The sequence below is a fragment of the Tachysurus fulvidraco genome, chromosome 9 (genome assembly GCF_022655615.1).
Source record: "Tachysurus fulvidraco isolate hzauxx_2018 chromosome 9, HZAU_PFXX_2.0, whole genome shotgun sequence".
In the NCBI taxonomy this organism is placed as follows: Eukaryota; Metazoa; Chordata; class Actinopteri; order Siluriformes; family Bagridae; genus Tachysurus; species Tachysurus fulvidraco.
The window spans coordinates 13,022,906-13,049,397 of record NC_062526.1 but is presented as its reverse complement, the minus strand read 5'-3'; the positions used below and the strand labels follow the sequence as shown (position 1 = coordinate 13,049,397).

General features: G+C 37.6%; 2 protein-coding genes across 7 annotated transcripts in view; both read right to left on the bottom strand.

Annotated features, from left to right (window-relative positions):
- Positions 1 to 8,588, bottom strand: part of cert1a (ceramide transporter 1a) — a 34,819-nt gene extending 26,231 nt beyond the window's left edge. For 2 of the 3 annotated variants that reach the window (XM_047818076.1, XM_047818077.1), the window contains exon 1: positions 4,730 to 4,846. Coding sequence is in view for 1 of the 3 variants with exons in the window: in XM_027145617.2 (XP_027001418.1) it covers positions 4,730 to 4,846; positions 6,365 to 6,499; positions 7,977 to 8,054 (330 nt within the window). In the remaining 2 variants the exon portion in view is untranslated. Of the gene's footprint in view, positions 1 to 4,729; positions 4,847 to 6,364; positions 6,500 to 7,976 lie in introns of those variants that run through there. The other variant, XM_027145617.2, reaches the window with a different exon arrangement.
- A 569-nt stretch (positions 8,589 to 9,157) lies between these two features.
- Positions 9,158 to 26,363, bottom strand: arsk (arylsulfatase family, member K). Of its 4 annotated transcripts, none has more exons than XM_027145619.2 (8): positions 25,844 to 26,363; positions 16,639 to 16,768; positions 16,311 to 16,470; positions 15,697 to 15,979; positions 11,280 to 11,451; positions 10,964 to 11,188; positions 10,170 to 10,385; positions 9,158 to 9,936 (listed from the first exon to the last, which is right to left on the bottom strand). In XM_027145619.2, the coding sequence occupies exons 1-8, from the start codon at positions 25,958 to 25,960 to the stop codon at positions 9,668 to 9,670; spliced, it is 1,572 nt and encodes a 523-aa protein (XP_027001420.1). In that variant the 5' UTR covers positions 25,961 to 26,363; the 3' UTR covers positions 9,158 to 9,667. The 4 variants fall into 4 exon arrangements, with proteins under 4 accessions (XP_027001420.1, XP_027001422.1, XP_047674035.1 ...); XM_027145621.2 differs by having other exon boundaries at positions 10,964 to 11,122; XM_047818079.1 differs by lacking the exon at positions 25,844 to 26,363 and adding an exon at positions 25,504 to 25,522.
- Between the last annotated feature and the right edge of the window lie 129 nt (positions 26,364 to 26,492).

Genomic DNA, 26,492 nt, shown 5'->3' with positions numbered 1-26,492 from the left:
GAATATCATCAAAAAGTTTATTTATTTCACTAATTCCATTTAAAAAGTGAAACTTGTATATTATAGTCAATTCATTACACACAGACTGATATATTTGAAATGTTTATTTCTTTTAATTTTGATGATTATAAGAAAATTTGAATAAACCAAAACAAAGAAAGGATTATATATATAATCCTTTCTTTGTTTTGGTCTTAAGTAATATTCTAATTTTCTGAGATACTGAATTTGGGTTTTTCCTTAGTTGTCAGTTATAATCATCAAAATTGAAAAAAGAAAAAGAAATTGATTTTATATATATATATATATAAGTGAGACTGTCTTCTAAACAAATGCCACTCCCCCAGTTTAAAATTTTCCACCTTGATCCTAGTAGGTGCAACATTTGCCATAAATAAATATAAAGCATCTTAACAAATAGCCAGTCAGGGATTCCATACAGCACTGAAAGTGAGAATAAGATTCTCTTTAAAAAACCATGCCAATATATTACTTTACATCTTTTTAGAAATATATTGAAATGGCACATATATGGAGTGCTTTACCAGGCAAAGTTATATTAGTATATTTTGTTACATCAAATAAAAACATTGTGGAAAACATCTTATATATGCTGTTCAATTATCAAAAATCTTGCTTAAGCATAGACTGAATTACAAACAAAGAAAAGAAACTTGTGTGCCGAAACAGTATGCAGAAAAGGTAGAAGAGTGAGCAGTGTGCCATTCCAGCTGCTAAGCAGGTGTTCATGGATGGGAAGAATGTGAACACGCAAATAAATATATATTATAATATACATACATTAAAGCATATGGGTGTGGGTTTTTTCCTACCCACAATAATACCATTTAATCTAGAAGCACAATTAAATGAAAAAAAAATTAAATGACAAACAAGTTTACTGCAAGTCAACTCTACTGCTATTTTAAAGGAACAGCAGATAAAAAGGGAATGCATTCAGTCAGCATACATGCAAACATGCTAACATGCTAACAGGTTAAAGCCCACCATTCGTCCATTCCAGCAGCCAAAGCAGAAGAGCGTGCGGCTACATTCCTGGCTGGCTGGCCTAAGCATGGTCACTCAGCTCTCTGCACAGACACTCCCAGTCTTTTCTAATAGCCTCTCTCCAGACACATGGTGTAGAAGAGCAAGACGGAGACTACAAATGCTGCTTATTTCCTCTCAAGTGTTGCAAAAGCAGCAGAAAAGCGGTGTCTGAAATAAAGGCAGCTGATTTTGTAATGTGAGCCTTGCTGCGGCAGTCTAAGCATGGAAGGCATTATGTGTGAGTGTGTATCATGAGGATTGAGAAAGGGATGGGATGTGGGAGAACAAGAGAGAATACACATGCGCACACTCACGCACATACACGCGTGCACACACACACGCATACGCACACACACAGACCTCTTGCTTAAGTCGGTCATCAGCATCCATCCTCGCAGCAGTGCAGTGGAGACAAAGAGGAGTGTGGGTGAAGTGAGTGAGGAGAGAGAGACCAGCACATTCAGGCACATATGCGCACACACTGGTTGATTGTTGAACATTTGAAGAACCACTCCTTTGCTTGCTGATTGCAACTCAACTGTATTAAAATTGAGTGCTGTAAACACCACTTCAGGAGCTGCAAACTCATGTATTATTTACTTTGAATGCATCGTTGTAAGAGAAAAATCAAGCCTATTGTCTGCAGCCAGAATCACCACACATGCACACACACACACACACACAGATATTATGCACACGCCCACAGATATTATGCACACCCACACATAACACACAGTTGCACTTTAGCACTAGCCTGGATTATTATAAGCAAATAATCTTAGAATATTTGGACATCACATGAGGATATTTGATTTTCCAAAGCAACTTGCAAAAAAAAGGTTTGTCTTAAGAATGGCAGCGCTGCCTGTGCTACCAGTTATGGAAGTGTGCCTGCCAAATATTCTCTGAATTTGCTTGCCTGGAACATTAATAAAAGAGCAAATACCCAGTTATGCAGGCATAGACAAATCCTAAATTCATTAACTAACCCTGACTAATTGTTATACCTCAGGGTTTCACTGAACATTATTTCATTTGGTTTCATCGGTGCATCCACACAGCTGTATGGTCTTCACTATCAAGAGGCATCTGTACAGCACAGAGGTGTGTCACATCAGTGCAAAGTACAATATATTTAAACATTCTTATATACAAAAAATTAAAACATTTGTTGTGCAAAGGTCAGGAAGTAATGTTTTAAATTCCTTCTCTGGTTGCTGAACCAGGCACCTAGGACCATAAATCAGATATACAAACAGAAGTGAAATCTGTGCATGAGGTAGTGATTGTCCACTGAAGTGTAGTTTTCACAGTTTGCATATTGTGTTTTTCAGTGAAATGCCTGTTCTTTTTGTAAAACGTGTCCACACTATAGAAACTACATTTGTAAAGATACAGGTTGGCCATCTCAAACTGAACATTTAGAGAGACACGATACACAAGTAATAATTAATGACAGGATCACTGAGAGCACTTTTTAGCAATATGTACAGTATGTTAAATACTTCAGATAATACTGCCGAACACCATCAAAATCACTGAAGCATTTATTCAGTATGATGTACTGTTGATCTGGGCTGTTTTTGTGCCAACACATAAATGGTATGAAATTGTTAGTAGTAATAAAAAATAAGAACATTACGTCTGTCTGAATACTTTTGCAATAAGCAATTTTTAAAATGAGTACAGGAGGCCTAAAGGAAAAGGGCTTAGCACATTAATGGCCATATCTATAAATGTTCCTTAACAGCTTGGAAATTAGCTTCCAATAACTAAAAATTTGAATGGTTTGATTCTTAGATAGATGGTTTGATTGATAGATAAAACATATATAAGACAGACTCGTGCAATAGATAGACACAATGACTGGGCAAGAAATCATCTTAATATGGCAACACTGCTAAGCCAGCAACCAGCACAATGACTGGAAGACAGATTCAATATTAAATTAGACAGCTTTAGTTTTGTATTACATCACTCTAAGTGCTGTTGCTTTTTAAAGCTTGAGATGCTTCAGTAACCTTTTAACATTTCAAAATATCTGAATGTCTTACTGTCCTACTCCATTGTGATTTGTGTACAGATTAATAAATATATTCATTTGTTCTTTAGTCATGAGGGTTTCAAATCAGCAGTTGCAGCAAGTGGTAATTCTGAAAAGTACACTGAAATATAACAATAAAAATCCAAAACTCTAAAATTGTTAAGCATATTTTTGTATTGGCTGCCATTTCCTACCAGCAGAAGGAGCTGCAACTAGAATTTCTTATGCGTTGTCTTCCCAGGGTGTCATCATTGTTTTACTTTTTTACCATTTCAGCCCCTTTTACGCTAAAAACAACAGTTTATAAACTAGGACCAAAACGGCTTACAACAAATGACAATTTATGATCAAGGCACACAGGAAAGGCACACTGGAAAATTGGGCTTGATACAAACTATATATTCTTTAAATGTGATATTTCATCTAGCTGTTTCTTTTACATAATCAGGACCAACCTCAAGAGCATGTGAAATATATTACCAAAACTATCACATAAAAACTGATGTTTCTGTGAACCACAGCCAGGTATTTAGACTAAAATACATCTGGTTTAACCAGTTTCCTATAATGAAGAATGTTATGTCAGTACACCGTGATGTCTTACAGAGGAACTCACTAACCCAGGGTGACAATGCATTTAATTTTTTACTTATTTATAGCAAAATATACACTGCACTGTACTGTCAACAAAACACAATGCTAAAATTAACACAGAAAACGTCAAGATTGTCATTTTCACATTCCATTTTAGTTTCTAAACATTTTTGAAGCTGTCCTATTTCAACTTTAATTTGTTCCATGAACAGAGCTGTTATCACAGTGTCTATAGTATGGGAAAAATCATATCATAATCACGATATATATAAAGATTCACAATATATCCACAAATATGGCTCATATGGTAGGGCTGCAAGAAAAAAAGCCACTCCAACAGAAAGGCCAGATGCAATCACGACTGGGCTTTGAAAATCTGTGATATGACCTGAAGTCTACAGTCCACCAACAGTCACCATCACACTTAAATGTACTTGAGCAGGTCTGCAAAGAGGAGTGTGCAAATATTGCAAAGTCTAGATGTGCAAAGTTGGTGTATACCAACAGACTAAAGGCTTTAATTAATGCAAAATGTAGTTCAACAACATACAGACACAAAGGTTGGATCCTTTATCAAACTCTGTGATTCTGTTTTTTTATGTTTGAATTTTTTTTCTGGCTTATTGCTGCTATGTGTTTCACTTGGATGTTCATTTGCACTGAATAAACACAGCTGGATAATACAAAATTTCTGTGTGTTTTCTTTTCAGGCTACAAAGAAACAAAATGTGATTATTATTCACATTTTAAACAAAATGTGAAGTGGGTGATGCTTTTCTTTACCCACTGTAAATAGCTTAAGATTGAAAAGTGCCATGCCATGTTTTCTATATATATTACGCAGATATAACAGATTTTTTTATACGTAGTAAATGTACGTATAAAAATGTCTGTGTACAGTATTTGCATGACTCATTTACAGTCACGACCCCTGAAACAGTTTCTGCTAATCTATAAATGACTAACTCTCAGTCAAACAGCACAGACCAGATAGGGGACATTTAAAACATTAACAACATTAATAACAATTGTGAAGTTTACCTTAAGAAGTTCAATGGTATCAACCCACTGGTGCCGAAGTTCAGGATCTTCAGCCCTCAGGTACCAAATATTGTCATTTACACTAATGTCAAAGCGGCATTCATCAAATTTGTGAGGCTGTGGGCAGAGACATAAAAGAATAAATCTACATATTCTAGATATTTCAGGATTGAACCTAAAATGCACACCTCCTACGTTATTGATAAGAAAAAAAAACAGTTATATTTCTGTATCTGTAGGAAAATGGTGAAAAAAATCGTTAAAAGTACACATACTAACATCATTATATATCATACAAACATATCAATATCATACAGGTAGCACCATATTGCAAATGCATACAAACAATACAGGATCAAATCAAATCTTTTCCCCCAGGCTATCAAATGTTGAAGTATAATAAAGAAAAAGTGTTTTAATGAAATGATCAGTAGTACTAGTAAATGTATTAGTAGTAAATAACCATTACACTCTTATTTTTTCCCAGCTCATGATTTTCCAGTTTAAAATATTATGATAAATGAGGTAATCATCTGGAACTGACAGCCAAAATGTTAGATTCATGTCACACTATATTTCAGCTCAGGCTTTCATCCACTTCTTCTATGTCCATTTTCTTATTAATACGACATTGAACGCTGTGTGAGAAAAGTGGTTATTTTGCAGCCAACTTGCTAATAAATTACGACATGGCTCTTGCATCATTTTTCAGTGCACATGTGTCACAACTCAATGTCTGCTTCTGATTAAGAAACAGGACTAAAGGCCAGTAAAAACGTTATACAACATTTGTAGTAAATACGACCAAATACAAGAGGAAGCAACATTTGACAGGAAAAAATATCACTAGAGAGCTAAGATATGTGAGGATTATCGAGACTGAGCTAATAAAAGAAAATCAGGTGAAATTACAACTTCTCAACTGGAGAAGCTGTTCTAAAATCTGTTCTGCATTACTATTTCCGCATACTTGAGGCTTTATAACAAAAGATCTGTATATGAACTCAGCCCTTCTGAGAATTTAGTGACAGGCAACAAGTTGTGCTTGTTCAAACAAGTCTATGGAGTACACTCCCATCTTTCGTGCCTTCACTGCACTCCCTGATTCTTTCTCATACATTGAGCTGAAGTGCTTTTAAATTTTTTATTTTATTAAATTTTGATCATTTGGGGCATTTATTTTATCAAATTAACAATGATCCAGTTATTTCCAACACCATCTAATCTGTGGTGTGTCCAAGTGCCCATGCTGAATTTTGTTACACTTCTTGTGCACATACCAGGCATATAGAGTCCAGATAGTATGAGGAATCAACGCAGCTATACAACAATATCAAATCAAGTTACGTCAATGACTCAGCTCAACCCGTTAGTCATCATTTACGTGTTCTAAAGATAAACACGTACAGTACGGAGTTCAAAATGTATTTTTCCTGTAAAGATTTTTGGAAATGGTGATACATTTAAATATATCTAATATTAATCTTGAATTTTTGTATTATATTAATCTTTATATTAGCCTTTTATTTTATGTTTATGTTCTGTAACTCTGCTTTGATACAATGTCTATTGTTAAAAGCCCTATACAAATAAATTTTCATTTAATTGATGTTAGATCCAGGGACGGAGCCTTACCTTGATTATTGCCTTGTTGAGACAGAGTGATCCTCTGCAGCCATACTCTTGCTCATGCTCTGACTTATAGTAGCTTAGCGTGTTGTTCTTCAGTACAACCCACCGGTCCTGCCAGCCATGGATATAGTTGGTCCACTGAAAGTAAGACACCAGACACATTAGTGGACATTAGATAATGAAAAATTAGCTTACCTTAATCACAGAGCCACCACCTTAACCAGTAAGCTGCTGTCTTAACCACAGAGCTACCATAGCATTATGACAATCGTGTTATAACATCTTATAATTAATCTCTAATGACATCCAATAAACCTCTAAGCTGACTTTTTTTTTTTATCTGTAAACATATTTCACTGACAGATTGGATATACTGTATCTGTCATCTTCTCACTGATTGCATTTTATCCTGTTTTGATGATTTTCAAAACAAATAATAATTTTTGCTTTTGGTTGAAAGGTGTCAAACCTAATGTTAGCTTTTGCTATTGAAGCCCAACCACCACAAGGTCTGATGTATTGTGCAATGCTGAGATGCTTTTCTGTTCAACACGGTTGTAGAGAGTGATTATACAAGTACCTTTATCGGTCCTTGCAGCTCAAACTATTTAGCAATGTAGCATTGTTAATCTGTCCTCTCTTATCAAGGCGTTTCCATTCACAGAACTGTCACTCACTGCATCCTGTTTGTTTTCACATCAAACTCTGTGCCGTGGTTAAAGTCACAAAGATCGCACTTTTTCTTCATTCTGTTTGAACATTAACTGAAGCTCTTGGTCTGTATTTTTGCATTATGCTAATGACTGACTGATTGGATAACTGCATGACTGTGCAGGTGAACAGGTATTCCCAATAATAAGGGGTCAGGTGAGTGTACATGTAAGAAATTCTGCTTTGTTTACATATGACACTATTTGACTCTGTACACAGGAAAGGAGCTCAGAGTTAAGAACAGATCTCCCAAAATTTACGATTAGTATCTGGATGTTGAGGAATAAGTTGTGAAGTCACAAACTGTCATCATGAGATGATCAACTTTCATGCTTGTGTTGCAGTCCCAACATCATGTCACTCATAGACTTTTAACTAGTAACATCATAGAGCTGCGTTGCATTCTGGGACTTTGAGTCTATTTCCTGTCTACACTTCTTCTATGTCGATTTTCTTATTAATACGACATTGAACGCTGTGTGAGAAAAGTGGCTATTTTGCAGCCATCAGTGAAACCTGTCCTGTTGGAGATCAGCGAAACTTTTTCTCCTATTGCACACCAACGTTTCCCGTGTGACGTCATCACGACTGACAACCGAAAATTCTCACAGCAATAAGAAACACACTGGTATTAAAAACCACGTTTACACCACACGTACTAAACGCGTCACGTATATGTCAGTGTAAACATATCTGTCCCATAGTGGAGTGTTCATTGAAAGCTCTAGCGTTTGGGGTGAACAGGTGTTTATTACACATAGAATCATGTAGGATTGGACTAGACCTCAATGAGCCAAATGTAATCTGTCTTGCAGTATTATAGTAAATGATATTTAACCAGTGTAATATTAGTGTGTGCGAGCGAGCGAGCGAGCGAGAGAGAGAGAGAGATATTTGAAGTTACCTTGATGAGAATCCCAGCGAGCTGCTCTGTTTGCTCCGATTCAGGATCCACATCTTCATCTGAACTCTGATCAAACATGGGACGAGTTCTGGCTGCTAGCTCTCTTACACCAGCTGTTACTTCTCCGGTTTAATACACACTTCACCTTCCGTGTCCAGGCTCGGGAACGGAACTGTGTTCTTTTAATGTATTTGTTGACTAAAGCCGAACTGAGTTGAGACGCAGATGTCAACACAGAGTTCATGTAAATCCTTCGGTCGACGCGAGTAAACAGTAGCTCTAGCTAGCGAGCTAACGAAATCACAACAAACAGAATATTATTTCGAATTATTATCACACCGAAGTAGAATATTTCAATAACGCAACTTTTTCCATATAATCCTGCCAGAAGGTTCAAGCTTTGGTTTCGACTGTCACCGAAAAAAAGACATCGACCAAAATGTGTTACTTGAACTGGAATTATTTTAAGGAAACTTTACAAATCGCTTCAATAAATCTACGACTTTAGTAGGGATTCAAACCGTTTCGTTTTTTTAAACTCTGGTTTAGTCGCGCGCTGTGTGCGTGTGCGCGCGCGTGTGTGTGTGTGTGCATCTGACGCGGAAAAAGCCTGGATCTTGTTATTGTCCCCCTGTAGGCCGTGCACAATATTACAGCGTGTCATATAACTAAAACACGAGACTAATGTGCTATTACACCACAACGTTTAAAAGGTGCAGATGGTATTTTTGAAATGTTTAAAGTATATGATGAATATTGTAGATTTGCACATAAGATCTGCTGCTGCATTCATCACCAACATCAACAACTCATCCCAGGACTCATATTCACAATATGCATATATATTGAGCATTATATTGTGTCCTGCACTGACTGAACTGATCTCAACCCCATCGAACACCTATGAGATGAACTGCTGATTGTGCCTCACACCTGCTTAATGGTTCTCAGCTAGAAACAAAGTAATGTTGCCAATTCAGTTCACCTTCTGGGATGTTGTTTAGAAATGAGGAAACCAGAGAACTTAGAGGAAGCCCACCTAGACACAGGGAGAACTTGTGAAATGCCAAACAGACTGTAATGCAAGCTCAGGAAGAAAATGTGCACCATGGAGCTGTGAAGTAGCAATGCTACTGTAACAATAATCAAGCAAATATGCAAAAATGCCAAAAAAAGTCACATGGGAGACAAGGTGGTTTATTGGTTAGCATGTTTGCATCTCACCTCCGGATTAGATGTTTCATTTTGTGCCTGTTTTATGTGCTATCAGGTGGTTATGATACTCTATATACTCTGTATTATATATACAGGTTTCTGTTTTTCCCCCCATGTAATTATATAAAACAATATAAAATTAATAGCAAAATAAAATTAAGTTCATTAACAACAAACTAATGTGTGCTTAATATTTAATAAATTAATGCAATTTAAAATACAAATGTGTTGCTTGTATTGCATATTGTATTGCTTCTCAAATGATTTATTTCATTTACAAAAACGTTTAAAAAATGATTTATTTTTAATATAAAATATCTAATTCTATTAAGTAACACCACCAGACTGAGCATTAGTGAATTCAGTTGGACCTATTTTTTAACAAATTAGGCCACAATTACAAATGAAAGCATGCATTTTGTAGCGATTTGTCTTTCTTCATGTATTTGAATTTGGGAGAATGAATCTGAACAGTGTTAGATGTCAAGCCAGTCCTCAATCGCTTTCTCATTTTTTCGTGAATTCTTTTGCCAGTCCATGTGCCAGCGTAGGTTGCCAATGACCTGTGTGTAATTGTTCCCAAGACTCTGCTTCCACTGGAGAAACTGCTGCCTGTTGTATTGTTGGACGGCCTCAGTGACGTTGGGGTAATCCACCACTGAACGCAGCAGCTTGTCCAGATGCTGGCACACAACAGGGTAATGGGATGCCACATTCTTTAGCTCAGCTTCATCCACAGACAGATCTGATTGTGGCAAGATAGTAATGATGAAAGTGAAATATTATTGCTTATTTTATGATAAAAATTGTTTGTATTTATCACAAAATATGAGATTGTATTTCCATCATGCTAATCCTAATGATTAGTGACTAGCATGCCAAATAGTTAAACAAAACTATACTGTTAAAATGCTTGCAAATGATTGTTGTTGCTTTATGTTCAGTCCACTGCTTTATTAAAGTGGGGAAATAGCTCACCAAATAGTTGTGATGGGACACTCAAGCCATCTGAATATGTGATATACTTCCACTTATCTATCCTCAGCATGTAAGTGGAAGCATTAGCATTGCAGCCATGGTATTCACTGAGTATCCAGCCAGGGTGAGATACAGTGGACTGCTTATTACCCTGTGAGATCAGCGGGACCACAGAGTAACCACTCAAACCATGTGGTATTGGGATACCTGCAAAGTCTGACAAACATAATACAGATAATTATAACTTGTGAGGCAGCAGTGTACTGCACTATAGCATTTGTACATTTCAATTCCTTCATGGGTTAAGTCATTTGTGTTAGAAAAGGAGTATCTAAAGCTGGTCTGGGTATGGGTTTTCATTCCAGCCATGCACATCTGATTCCACTTGTTTGAAAAAACGTCTCTTATGTGTCTGAAAGTTGTTTATTTTATGCAACATAAAATATGCGAAGGCTAATTTCGTGCCAAAGCAAATAAATGGTAATTATATTGGAAATTATACAAGTTTACAATGACAACAAATTTTGACTTTTAAATATTACAAACTAGCCATTTAAATGACTGGGAAATTAAGCTCCAGTAGGATCATGTACATTGCAATGAGTCTTTAAAACCTCTATTTATATCTGCTATTATAAATCATAAAAAAGTAATCAGAAAGCAACTGACCAGTTGCAAAAGTCTAAAATCCATCATGGGGACATTATTTAGATAAAAGGTAAGCTTGTCTTTTAAATTAAATGCTTAGACTACAAATTTATCAGAGGCATTAATAAATTAGTCATTGTATTTACCAAGTATGGAAGGATACAGGTCTACAAGAGAGACCGGAAAACTGATCTCAGTCCCAGACTTAATACCTGGCCCCATTATAAGTAAGGGAACATGAGAGCTGCCTTCAAACATGGACATCTTATAGAACTGCCTGTGCTCCATAGCCAGATCCCCATGATCTGATGTGAAAAGCAGAACTGTGCTGTTTAATAATCCTGTGTCTCTGAGAACAGAAATCACTTCACCTGCATCAGAGAGACGTTATCAAATTTCAGTAAAAGTTCAACCACAGCAGATTAGAAGTGGTGCATAAAATGTTAAACAGAATCTGTTTACCAAGCATGCTGTCAGTTTCGGCACACATGGCATAATAACTGGCTCGGATGTCTCTGATCTCCTGTGCAGAAAAGTTGCCACTGCAGTTTTTGGTGATGGTTGAATAATAATCAACAGGGTGCATTTGAGAAAATGGCAACCACTTTGGGAGGGAAACTTGCTCTGTGGAAACCTTTGTGAAATTGAGATTAAGTTAATATTATCAATGTTATAGGCAGTGATATATATTATGTGCCAATGCATTATGAGCAACTCTTATAAAATACAAAATATAAATAAAATTAGAATATTCTATAAAATAAATTAAAAAGTTAGGGCACCAGTATGCAATATATGTTTAAATACCATATATGAATGAATAAATCAATAAACATGGGACATTAAATATTCTAGGGTTATGGTTCATTCAAAGACTTCTAACTAACATTGTTGTTAATTGATATGGTATAAGAGGAATAAACACATTGGGATGTGCTTTTATAGGTCAATGACGATCAATTTCAGAATCAGAATCAGAATCAGGTTTTTTCCAGGTACTATAGGGTTTACATGTACAGGAATTTGTCTTGGAGCATAGGAATAATAGAAAAGAAGCATAAATATAAGAAACAAAGATAATAATAATAATAATAATAATAATAATAATAATAATAATAATAATGATAATAATAACAATAATAATAATAATAATAAAAAGAAGAAGAAGTAGAATAGTAATAGTAATAATAATAATAATAATAATAATAATGTGTATAAACTAGGGCTGTCAAGGTTAACACATGTGATTGATACAAAATCCTTATTGCGTTAAAATAATTTAACGCAAATAGCTCAAATAAATTACTGAAACACACAAAGTTGTGTCATTTACGTAATTTGCATTACGCAGATGATATTGGGGGTCACGTGTTTATCACTCTTGGCATCTACAATGGCGCAAGCACCAGTAACTCGGCGGAAATTTCTCTTTTAAAAGAAAATTGGATGGAACTCTGGATAAACACAAAGTTATGTGCATACAATGTAATGGAGAACTGGCCTACCTTCGAAGCTCACTGAGTTTAAAATATTATTTAAAAGCAAAACACACCACAGGCTCTACTAGCAAACTGACCCACACTGGATCAATGTATATGGCGTGTGAGTGTCTAAGCATGCCGTTAAAGTAGAAAAATAAGCTGTTTTAGTTTAGCAAGCAGGAAATTGAAATTGAATTGAGATTAAATCTGTTCTGATGGTAAGCTTTCCTGGATATAGCAATTTTGTGAAATGTTGTGAAAATAAACAAACAATAAATAGTGTATGTTTAATTTCACTATAGGTGTGCGATTAATCACAGTTAATAACACAAAAAGAGTGCGATTAATCGCGATTAAAATTTAATCAATTGACAGCCCCAGTATAAACATAAAGATTTACAAAAAACAAGCAATTGGATGTAAACAATTATAGAGAAATGATTTGTACCCTAATGCATGATATGCAAAGTGGCCATTGCAAATATACAATTAGAAATGTTACATATATTACAAATGACATTTATGCTGGATATACAATAGTGGACCAGTGTGAGGAAAATGCATTATAACAGTCAGATTTGTGAACATTAATGTAATGCATCTGAGCAGTGGTGCGGTAGTTTATTAATGTCCAAGGTGAAGAAAAATAGACCATGTTGGGTCCTGGATGTTGTTGATTAGGCCAGTTGCGGATGTAAAAGTGGCGTGAAGTCTCCCTCGTGTAAGCAGACTCATACCCTCAGAAATGAGCCCAATGAGGGTGGTGTCATTGACAAACTTCAAAAGTTTGATGGTCTGGTGATTGGAGGTGCAAATGTTGGTATATACAGTGGAGAGAAAAGCAGAGGAGAAGAACACAGACCTGGGGTGAGCCAGAATTTATAGTCCAGGAGTCATAGATATATTTTCCCAAATTCACCTGCTGCCTCCTGTCAGTCAGGAAGTCTGTGATCCACTCTCAGCTGGGAGAGCTTTTCATGTAGCAGAGATGGGATGCTAGTGTTGAAAGCAAAGCGGAAATTCACCAAAAGGTTCCTAGCGTTGGTTCCAGGGGAGTCCTGGTGCTGGAGGATGAAGTGGAGGGCCATGTTAAGTGCATTGTCCACAGACCTGTTGGCTCTGTAAGGAAACTGCAGAGGGTCCAGGAGAGGATCTGCGATGGGTGGGACAGCATGATGTGCTCTAAGGACTTCATTACTACAGGCATAAGATCAAAAGGTCTGTATCAATTAGGTCCCATGATCCTGCTTTTTTTGAGGACAGGGATGATCCCTTGAAGCAGGCCGCCACGTTGCATACAGTATCTCCAGTGAGGTGTTGAAGATGTTGGTGAACAGTGGGGATAACTGATCAGCACAGTGCTTCAAGATGGATGGGGAGATGGATTCTGGTCTGGCTGCTTTGTGTGGATTCAGTCTCTTAAATACACTGTTTACATCTCTCACGTTGATGGAGAGTGTCATGCTTGGGGGGGTGTAAGGTATGCATCTGTGTGGAGGCCTCAGCTACAGTACTGCTGGTGGGGTTGGTCAGGCTGATGGGCTGGAGAAGGTGTTGAAAGCTGGTGTCACTGGGAGTAATAGAACTCATTCAAGCTGTCGGCTAGATGCAAGTCGTTAGCAGAGTGGGGGGCTTTGGGTTTACAGATATATGTCTGAGCACTTTATAGACAGAAGCAGAACTGCTAAGAACTGCTGTTGTAGTTTCTCAGAGTACAGCTGTTTAGCTTATTTCACTGCCTTGTATTAAGATCTATAGACTAGTTCTGTCCCCACTTTTGAATGCAGCTTTCTTCTCCCCCTTAGCTGTCTAAGTCTGGCTGTAAACCAGGGTTTGTCATTGTTGTAACTATATATGTTGTATGTTGTTGTAACTATATACACTAACTATGTATTATATATGATGTTACTGTCTCTGTGTATCCCAGTCAGTACAATCAAAGCATGCCTGAAGTTCCTCCACTGCATCCCTAGTCCACTGTTTTGATGCCCTCACAACAGGTTTGGAGAGCTTTCATTTCTGCCTGTATGCAGGAATCAAATGAACCATGACGTGGTCAGAGTGTCCTAGTGCAGCTTGAGGGACAGTGTGATATGCACTATTTACTGTATTGTAACAGTGATCCAGAATGTTTTCTTCTCTAGTCAATTTAATAGACTGTCTGCATTTGGGAAATTCCTGCATGAGGTTAGCTTTGTTAAAGTCACCCAGGACAATAACAAATAAGTCCAGGAATGTGTGCTCCACACGCAGTATCTGATCAGCGAGCTACCACTGTGCCTCCTGCACCACATTTGTGGTGGTAACAGTAACTCTGCACTGATTCCTGCAACACTTGCCTTGAGGTAGATTATTTTCCTTTCCTGTATTATTCCTTAATTATTAAACTTAATACTACTTATTACTACAACCCTAGTGTTACCAATATAATGCAAACAATCTATACATTCTAATAAGGTTATTCATTCCTAAGTTATACGTTTTAATTTTTTGACATCATCTCAAACTACAGCATGCTTCACAGAAACTTTCAGTGGGAAAAAAGCAGAAAACCTATTCATGCAAAATACAGTTAGAATGGAAACATGAGCACATTTGCTGTGGCAGTCAATAAGCATTAAGCTAAAACTCATTTTAGATTCCAGTTTTAGGTAAATTAGTAAATTATACTAGAATGTGGTTCAATATATTTTTCTATATTGAGTTGAGGTTTGAAAGGCTGATAAACCTATGTTAGGTTTGCTCTCATATAATTTTATTTTTTGCAATATACCAAAAACCTTTGGCATTGCAATCAAAATATCTTTCGGAGAAGACAGTCCAAGATTTTAGCATTTAGTGCTTTAATGTTTCAGCTTTTAGTCATGAAGTTTCACAGGTAAACCTAAAACCAAGAGTAGATGTTCATAGCTATTTATCATTTAAACAATCAATCTCACTATCAATAAACTATCAATCACACCTGGGCAATAGGTAAAGCCAGGCAGTCACAGGTTACAATATTGTTTGCTCACCTAAAAGATTTGTAGTGACTGATGCAAATTTTTTTATATTCTATGTTGTCTAACACATCCACATATAAATACCAGGAAATAAATGTAAAATTCCAAACTTTCTTAATATTTGTATTTTGGGCTCAAATCATTAATGGTTTTGCTGTTCCAATAGTTTTGGTGGGGGCCTGTATCTGTGTTGCATTTTAAAATTTTGTTGGCAGAATTCAACAACTGCCATTAAACATCCAGGTGGATTTCATATACGAAACTGCAAGATGCAGTAAATTAAACTTTGAGATAAACATTTATTTGATTATCTCTTTAACATTCATTCTTTACATTTGATTACAATAGTGAATGTTTATTCTGTTTGCATCAATGATGCAGTGATGAACAACCTGCCTTTTTGAGCCAGTAGGGTGAGGTGCGGAAAGTAGAGCCTCCAGCAGTGGAACCCAGCTCCTTTGTGCAGTATGGATGAGGTAGATTCAGCCCCAGATACAGAGCAAAGGGCTGTGAAAGAGCTTTGGCTTTCTGTCTGATCCACTGCACAGCACTGTCTGTGGTGTTCCAGTCTTTGGTCATGATTCTAACTGTGGATCTGTTACCTACTAAGTCTGCCACTGGACGACCCTCCTGCCTCAGAAGAAACGCCACTTCTCTGGTCCACGCCTCCACACGATTGCTGACCAATGATGTTTTCATGCAGAATGGACGATAAAGGTAAACACAAATAACACTGTTTTAATAAAAGTGTAATTAAACAAATGTATCTCTTTAAACATTTATGATGTTATCTATGTTCAATTGTGAATAAAATATTGGCTCATGTGATTTGAAAGTCTTTTAGTTTTCATTTTATTCAAATTTAAAAAACGTCCAAACATTTCCGGAATTTGGGTTGTAGTATTAGAATGTAAATATTAAAGGTCACAGAAAAAAAATCATAGATTTTTACTTTCCGCAATTGCACCTCTAATTCAAACTAAATAAATAATTATATTTATTCCAGTCACCTGACAGAGTGACCCCCTGATGTGTAGTCTAGTTTCCCCATACGGTGGGTTTGATACCCAGCTTTCTGCAGATGATCCATCCATGTAGTGAAATTGGAAGAAAGGCATTTATAATTGTTCCAGGCCTGAGTTAAATGGACAAACTTCCCACTCCACATAGCTGTCAGTGCACACATACAGTGTAATGAGCAGGAGTAATGGCACTGTTACTTTGGGATAAACCTCTAATCAGTTCTGAATTTCATTTAAGCATAGAATATCAATGTTAACCGGTTTATGCTGTCTGACATCAAGTGTAAAATTAGTTTTAAGAGACACTGCACTGTACCTGCCCTTGATGGACAACAAATGGGAGAATTTGAGTAGGAGTTAAGAAAGATTGCACCCATCTGCCTCATGTAGTTAATATATGGAAGCTGGACAACTTTGTTCCCAGGGTTAAAGGTCAATCTTCCATCCTGGAAATGACAAAATCAGTGGTGAAAATAAATACATTATCAGGAAAAACGTCAGACAGTATTAGGGTTACATCATGCAGGTGAATACTATAGAAGTTCATCCGGAACATTTTTGGTTTTGTGGGGTGTTCCTTGTATTCAGTGATTAGTACTCATGTATTCAAGGAAATATAACCAGTGAACCTGGCGTTCATGTTGATGACTTTGACAGTATTCCCTAATGGCAGTGGTTTCTTTAAGCAAGATAATGCTTCCTGCCGCACTGCAAAAAAAATTTCAGTAATGTTGAGGAACATGACAAGATTATGAAAAGGTGTTGACTTGGCCTCCAAATTCTCCAGATATCAATCAGACTGAGCATCTGTGGCATGTGCTGGACAAACATCTTGGTGCCAGATACCGCACACACTTTCAGAGCTCTTGTGGAGTTCATGATGCAAAATGTCAGAGCTGTTCACCAAGGGGAACTATACAATATTAGGCAGAGCAGTTTTAATGTTATGGCTGATTGGTGGATGTTGTAACAGCTTCAATCAAGCAATCAAAGCACATGCCATTATAAATGTGTCACTGAAACTGTATTGCAATAAATTGACACTAATTTTAAACATTAGTTTTCAATAAATAAGTATTAATATAATGAATATATTTAATAATAATTAAAATAGTAAAAACATAATATAAAAAAGAATATAATAAATTGAAAAATACTCAGTCATTGTTAATATTTATTTTATTTATAAAAAGTCAGTAAATAAAACTAGAAAACTGCTGTACATCTTAATGTTGCTCCATTTACATTATATATTATTGGCACAAGTTATCAGATATTATACACCTCTGACACTATTAACTTTGTTAAATGTAATTACTATATAAACTGCACATTATATAGCAACTATTGCAGGACAGACAGTACACATAAATGATGAAGAAATAAAGTAGGTTTTCTATAGGTTTTCATTCATTTCTGTGGGATGTGTCACATTTCTGTGGGAACGCGTCGTTCTCCTTAACAAAGCACTCGGCCATGGTTATACATAACAGATGGGTATAACCACTAATGGGTTTAAGTTGGGTTTTATAATCATGTTCTTCAGTCAGCTCATAATAGAATAAATGATGTCATATCTGGGAAGATTGATGATCCAAGTTTTTTAACAACCGCAATCCTCCTCGGTCGGATCTCAGGTGCAGTCAGATGCCAGTTCAAAAATCAATGCAGCCCTGAAATGAAATGTAGTATTTTATTATACTGTTATTATGTACTGACAATGCTTTGTGCCTGAATATATTTTGTTGCATACCTTGATAATTCTGAACACATTGCGGTGTGGATATTTCAAGCCTCCTTGGACTTTTCTTTCTCTAAGTGAACAGCAGCTGTCAGGAGTACTTGCAGTGTAGCCTATTTCTGTGTTGCCTCAAGCAGCATGCAGTACATTCAGTCTTTAAAAACATGCCTAGTGATGCACCTAGGCATGTAGTGCAGCATAGGATAATCGTACTCTGATGCTGACTGTAGAGGGTAAACAAATCTTTCGATTAGTGCATTGGTCTGGGGTTTAGAGGCTGATGGCACCTTCCTGAAAAGAACTACTGGCTCCTCTATGCTGATGTTTGCTTTTTCTATAATTTTTTTAATGATTGCTCTGAATGGCAATAACAGACCGACCCATGGTTTTCTTTCATTTACTGGAACATATTCAGTTTCCATTTGTGTCTTTGAGGTACAGAGATAAGAGGTCATTGCCAGTAACCACTTTTTTCTGTCCTCAAGGTTGTCCTTGTTCATGGCTAATTTTATGTAAGGGACTACTGATTCTTCTAATGGAATCCGTTGTGTTCTCACTGGCAGCAATTTATGTATACACTAGTAAAGATCCTCATGCAAGGATTCAATAGCATTGAATGTCTGAACATAATGAATGTCTGAACACCTTATTTCACCTTCATTTTTTAATGCTGCCACTGTATAAGCTTCACCTTTGGTTTATTTGTAAGAGCAGTTTGTTGGATGTCATGCAATTGTTCTATATAGGACCAACTGATGAACTCTTCAGTGTGAACCAACATATACTGCAAAACAGTTTTTGGCAAGTTTCAGAAAATACAAGCTGTTGGATGGCTGCATCGGAGGCAGAAAATGTGACTTTTTAAGACCACTGAACATGGTAACATGGTATGGTAACACAGCAACTAATTCACTATTAAATATTTGTATTATATAAATATTTGTCTGTAAATCTCTTGGTAATGGTCTATGCAACAGGGTATTTTCATCTGTCATTTAGCCCCACTTTTGACTCACTTGCAAGGGTGTCACTGGTGGAAACATGCAGATGTCCACAATTTTAAAAATCCAGCATAGCATGATATCTTTCCTTTATACACAATCTTATTTTCTAATGGTTAATGATTCAAACATTAGCATACAATTCTTTGTGACTGGTTTCTCAAGAGACAATGACTTCTCTGAAAAAAATTGCTAATTGCCTACTTTATGACAGTTCTTAGAGAGGGCAAATGAAAATACTTTCTTAAAAAAGTCATAAGCTGTGGTGAGTAAAAATTTATATTAACTTCAAACTCTAACATCGGAGTACCTTGTGGAATCTGCTTATTTTGAGACGGTCAATTCTTTTTTGGTTAAAAGCAAAATATTTTCAGAATTTTTCTTTCATAACATGTTTGAATTGTTCATTATTTAGAAGTTTCTGGTCAGGGAGGTCATTCATCAGATAAGATGTGGGTGGTCCCTTCTATTTGCTTTCATTATTTTAAGATCTGTATAATTTGCTCATCTGCTTTGTAGTCGTTTCCAAATTTTAAACCAAAGAATCTGTATCTATGAAATCATGATCCTGCTTATGTTTTTTGGATACGTAGATGATCAGCATCTTGCACCATTCTTCTAATTGGTATTTCTCAGATGATCTGATTTTGAATTGGTTGAAATTTGAATCGACAATCCACAACAGAAATAATATAAACCTACATAATTTCATTTTAATTATAAAGTAGTAAAATAATGTAAAATATCTGTCTGTATATATTTATCATTTATAATGGTTAATCATTTATGAATGTGTAGTTCTTTAAGGATACCTGTCATATAATCTTTCAATTATATGACAGGTATCACAGTCATATGCTGTAGGTGTATAATTATCATAATAATAGTTATAATTATCATAAAGATTTTCAAACCATCTCTCCGGAAGATCAGGTCTTTCCAAGGAAATATGTAACTGATAATGACAGAATTATAGCAGGATATTTCTGGCAAATGAGTAATAGAATAAATCTTGAGGTCTAGTGATTACACTGGCAGCAGAAGTGGACGATCGCGAAGATCAGGTCATGCCAGTTTAATTACGGTTAAGCAAAACACAGATAAACCATTATACATGTATGAAAAGTCATGCACAGCATAGCACTGGGGTTCTGAAACATTTTCAATAATCAATGCCAAATGGACATTGTGAATTTTCTGCAAAGCTAAAGTACATCGGACATCCATTTTGGTGTGCTGTGGTATCTAACACCAGGTCATTAGGAGCAGATCCTGTACGTTGTGCGGTGGAACTTCCATGAAACAGACTTGTTTGTCCAGCACAACCCACAGATGCTCAACTGAGATTGGGGAACCTGGAGTCCAAGTCAACACACTAAACCCTTTGTCCCATTCCTCAGACCATTCTTACAATTTTTCAGGGAGCATTATCCTGCTGAAAGCGACCACTGCCATCAGTGAATGGCACTTGGATGATCCACAAGCATCAATAATTCTTGGGCGTTCATTATCCTGACACCTGTTCTCCAGTCCATGAACCACTTTTGAAGGTACTAGACACTTCATTTCAGAAACAACCTAGCAGACCTGAGTTTTGGAGGTTCTGACCCATTAATCTAACAATCACAATTTGCCTCAGAGTCATTCAGATCCTAAAGCTTACTGCAGTTAAACCAGCCGCTCTTTCTGAAAATGCAGCTTTTAGATACTTAGTGTTAATAGCGCTGTTCTACAGCACAGAACAATAAATTATAACAAAACAAAATCTTTGTAATAAATGCGCGATAAAATGAACACAGTATTTCAGGCAGGACCACTTGAGTCAAAATAAAGACAATTCTTTGAAATATTGACTTTTTTATTTTTATTTGCAAGCTTATGAAATTTACATTTGGCGGTATGGCTCTGTTCTGAATTCCCCTTCCTTTTCATGAGTTCCATGAAAGCTAGTCAGGGAACAGCAGCAGTTTCGTGGGGGGGGACAACCTCCCATTAACTGGGAAAGCAGCCAGACAAAAGCAGCAGCAGCAGAGCTAGCTCAATCACAAACAGAACACGAGAACCAAGTGCCTCCTCCCTGAATATCCCGAGTAGCCATCCCTCTAGGATCCATCCAACAACCCGAGAAAGGAGACTTCCAAGAGACCCAACAAGAAATCCAGTCTTAACTTCCTTTTCCAACAATTTCAGGTTCTTTAACGGCAGAAAGCAAATTATAGGCAAACTAATGAGTATTCAACCAAACACTCCTGTGAAAACCTTAGATAAGTCCAGCTCTTAAATAACTGAAGAAGCAGCGGTTAGGATGCTTCTCGGGGCCTTTCCAGCTTTGGAACATTTACTTTATTTATTTATATGTAATGAACAGAAACAATACAAGCAGGGCCAGGAGCCATTGATTATCAATCCAAAGGTCACTATCTTTCGTGGACACTGCTACAGAGAGGAGAGAAATTTAATCAAACTTTTCATTTTCATTGCTGGCTAAAATTTAACCACATCAAGTTAAACCATTTGCCAGTAAATATTTCCTGCATAACATAACAGCCTAGCGAGGTATGGCATAGCCTAGCAAGGCACAGCGTGATGCAACATAACGCCTAGCAAGTCATGGCATATCATATCTGCCTAGTAGGGCATAGCACAACATACCATAGCCTAGCGAGGCATCGTATAACGTAACAACGCCAAGCAAGGCATGCCATAAGGCATCATAACGGCCTAGAGAGTCCTAGTACAACGCAACATAACGCCAGCAATGCATGGCATAAGGCATTACAACAGCCCAGCGAAGCACAGCCCAGCAAGGCATAACCCAGCGTTACGCAACCCGACACAGCCCAGCAAGGCATATCATAACGTAACGCAACACAGCCCAGGAAGGCATCGCATAACGCAACACAAAACAGCCCAGCATGGCACAGCACAATGCAAAATAACGCCTAGCAATGCACCGCTTGACGCATCACTACAGCCCAGCGAGGCACAGCACAATGCATTACAACAGCGCAACCCAACACAGCACAGCACAATGTAACAAACAGCCCAGCAAGGCACGTCACAACATATAATAGCCAAGCGAGGCACAGCATAACGTAACAAAACGCCTAGCAAAGCACGGCCTAACGCATCACAACAGGCTAGTGAGGCACAGCACAACATAAACGCCTAGCAGGCATGGCCTAACGCATCATAACAGCCTAGCGAAGCACAGCACAACGCATCACAACAGCCTAGCGAGGTACACAGTGCAACGTAACCTAACATGGCCTAGCAAGGCATAGCACAACGCATCACAACACAGCCTATCGAGGTACAGCATAACGCATCACAACAGTCTAGCAAGGCACAACATATGGTAATGTTACCTAACACGGCCTAACAATGCAACACACCACAACACAGCCTAACGAGGCATAGGATAACGCATCATAACAGCCTAGCGAGGCATAACATAGCGCAACGTAACCCAACATCGCCTAGCAAGGCACAGCACAATGCATCACAACAACCTATCGAGGCACAGCCCGACGTATCACAACAGCCTAGCGAGGCACAACATAGCGTAACGTAACCCAACACGGCCTAGCAAGGCACAGCACCAAGCACCATAACACAGCCTAGCAAGGCATAGCATAATGCATCATAACAGCCAACGAGGCCTAACATAGCGTAACATAACATAGCTTAGCAGGGCATAGCATAACGGAACCTAACATAGCCTGGTGAGGCATAGCATAACGTAACATAGCCTAGCAGGGCAAAGCATAAAGTAACCTAACATAGCCTAGCATAACATAAAGCCTAGCAAGGGATAGCATAACGTAACCTAACATAGCCCAGTGAGACATAACATAACGTAACATAACAGCCTAGCGAGGCATAACATAGGGCAACGTAACCTAACATAGCCTAGCGAGGCATAGCATAACGTAATGTAACATAGCCTAGCAAGGCATGGCATAACGTAACCCAACATAGCCTAGTGAGGCATAGCATAACGTATCATAACAGCCTAGTGAGGCATAACATAGGGCACGTAACCTAACCTGGCCTAGCAGGGCATAACATAACCTAACATAGCTTAACAGGGCACAGCATTTTTAACCCAACATTTAACCTAACATAGCCTACATTTAAGGCATTTAGTAGACACCCTTATCCAGAGTGACTTACAACTGAGGGTTAAGGGCCTTGCTCAGGGGCCCAGCAGTGGCAGCTTGGTGGACATGGGGTTAGAAACCATGACCTTCCGATCAGTAGCCAAACACCTTAACCACTGAGCTACCACACCCCCTAGCCTAGTGAGGCATAGCATAACAAGTCGTGGCCTAATGGTTAGAGAGTCTAACTTGTAATCCTAAGGTTGTGGGTTCGTGTCTTGGGCCGGCCACGATTGAGGTGCCCTTGAGCAAGGCACCGAAGCCCCCCAAATGCTCCCCAGGCGCCGCAGCATTAATGGCTGCCCACTGCTCCGGGTGTGTGTTCACGGTGTGTGTTCACTGCTGTGCGTGTGCACTTTGGATGGGTCAAATGCAGAGAACGAATTCTGAGTATAATTCACCATACTTAGCCGTATGTCACGTCACTTTCACCTAACATAGCCTAGTGAGGCATAGCATAACGTATCATAACAGCCTAGCGAGTCATAACATAGTGTAACGTAACCTGGCCTAGCCTAGCATAATGCAACATAGCCTAGCAAGGTGTAGCCTACCTAGCATTACAGACTGTACAGCACACCAGCCCGGTCGCTTCCGGCTCAACAAACGCACCATTAGACACGAACATGCGTGCCATATCGATTTACCGTAAGTTCAAAGCGTCTTCAAAACGTCCCCTTCGGCTCGAGTATACTAATAGTAATCACGACCTCTTATAGTGCCATATCGCGACCATATTGCGGTTTAATCTCTAATAGCCGCCGAATTTAACTCGCAGCAGCAGCAATGCAGAGGAAACAGCCCCATAACATAACGAGCTGGCATAGCAAAGCATATCGAGGCATAGCATTACCTAGCATGAGGTAATCTAGCAAAGCAAGCATGGCATGACCCATCGTGACGTGCATAGCAAAAGCATAGCATAACCTCATCTTATAACATAGCGTAACATACAATAATATAACCTAGCATAGAATAACATGCATAGCATATCAAAGCATAGCCTAACACAGTGTAGCATAACAGACTGTACAACACGCCAGCCCTTCCGGCTCAACAAACGCACTATTATACTGTACACGAACATGCGCGCCGTATCGATTTACCGTAAGGTCAAAGCGTCTTCAAACTTCCTTTTCGGCTCAAGTATACTAATAGTAATCACGACCTCTTATAGTCCCATATCGCGAAACCAAAAGGAGATTTGGTTTAAACTCTAATTAGCCGTCAAGTTTGAATTGCAGCAGCAAAGCAGAGGCAGCAGCCCCACAAAAGAAGATAGCTTGCGGGTTAAACTCCAAATAGCCACCGAGTTTAAATCGCAGTTGCAGCAATGCAGACGAAACAGCCAAGCAGACAGACTGAAAAAAGCATTTAAATAGGGCGCCCTGTTTGAAATGGACCAATAGCACGCTTAGGAATCAGATCAGCTGATGGGCGGGGTTAGAAAATTGACATCAGCTGATAGCCGAGCTTGAGTATGTGGCCTGCCTGAACGCTATATTTATGAGAATAAAAGCTTAAAGTTTTAATAAATGATTACATATTAAAAAATGGGTTCATACAGTACACACACACACACACACACACACACACACACACACACACACACGCATTTATTACAAAGATTTTTTTTGCTATAATTTATTGTTCTGTGCTGTAGGACCTCGCTATATATACATATATATATATATAAAACACAAAATATTGTAATGATCTACTCTACGTTAACCATAAGGATCAGGCAATTTTACTGTGGAATTTCTTAAAAATTCCTCTTCAAAATCACCATATCTGGCTGTATAATTGCATCTGGAGGCACTATTTCAATTTGTTATAAAATTAGAACTTTAAGATGTTAGTTGGTAAAACCATCTCATGTCACTATCATAACCTACTCTATGAATGACTTAGCAACTAACAATTTTAAATTTCCATTTTATAATGGATTAAAATAGTTCCTCCTGGCACAATTATATTGCTAGATATGCTGACCTATGAACAGGAATGATTAAAAGATTTCCAAAGTAAAATTGGCTGATCTTTATTGTCACCTTATGAAGTGACCTGAGTTTTATCAACTAACACTTTACAATTTCCATTTTATAGTGGATTAAATTGTGATTCCTGGCAAAATTATATTTCCAGATATGGTAACTTTGAAAAGTAATTATTAAAAAGCATAGAGCAGGTCATGCTGAAGTGATATGAGTGAGTTTCATCAACTAACAATTAAAATTTATCCAACAAATTAACCTGGAGAACTTATCACTCACCTATTCTTTGATATATCCCATGCCTTTAGAGATTGTGAGATAATCAATGTTATTCTCTTTAATTAGAGAGAATGTGATCTCGCTACCTCTCAGAATACTGTGCGAATGATCAATAATCCTGACCAGACTTGAATTGTTTTACAAACAGGGTGTTTTCAGGATACTCTACATTTTAAAAGTAGGTGATTAGTATAAACACAAACACACTGATCTCAACACACATTTCAGCCACTTGTTTTGTACAAAAATGCTATGTTTGTAATATACTGAATGTCTCAAACAGCTAGAAATGGCATTGTTTTTTTTTTTTTTTTAAGTAAATGTATGAATGAATACTTACAAAAGCGTCTGACATGACCATCACTATATTTGGTTTTTGTTCTGATGTTCTGTTCATGTACAAACACTGAGCTTGTGGAGAAAAAACCAGCAGCAAAAAGAAAGGAAATGTTTTCATGGTGTTTTAAGAGCGAAGTTGAAACACTGTTATGACCAGAAACACACGTGAGTTGGAGTAAATAACTCCTCAGTGTAAATACACTCAGATTGTTGTGAATTATTCTCACGTCCTGTTGTTTTCCAACAGAAATCTCTGGACTTTACAAAGATTAAACTTTTATATTCACATTTGTATTCTTCATTAACACAGCTTGACTCTTATAGCTTCCGCAAACTCAAATGCCGCTTGCTAGAAAGTTTTCTTAATTCTCTGAAAGTCTTTATCAGTAACGAGGATCCGAAAAGTGCGACAAAAAAACTTGATATCGTCTGCCGTAAACACGTGACCAATGACGTAAAAGCAAACGCCCAATTCACTACCAGGCAGGCAAAAGATTGATGCCTGCACGTCATCCCTTTGAACACTAGATGTCACCAACGCGCAGTTTTTTTTGTAAAGCTGCTGTTTTGTTTCATTTATCGATTCCTATACATATTTTCTCTGGTACAGTTAAACCTGAAGCACCACACAGTTAGATTTGCTGGTCTTA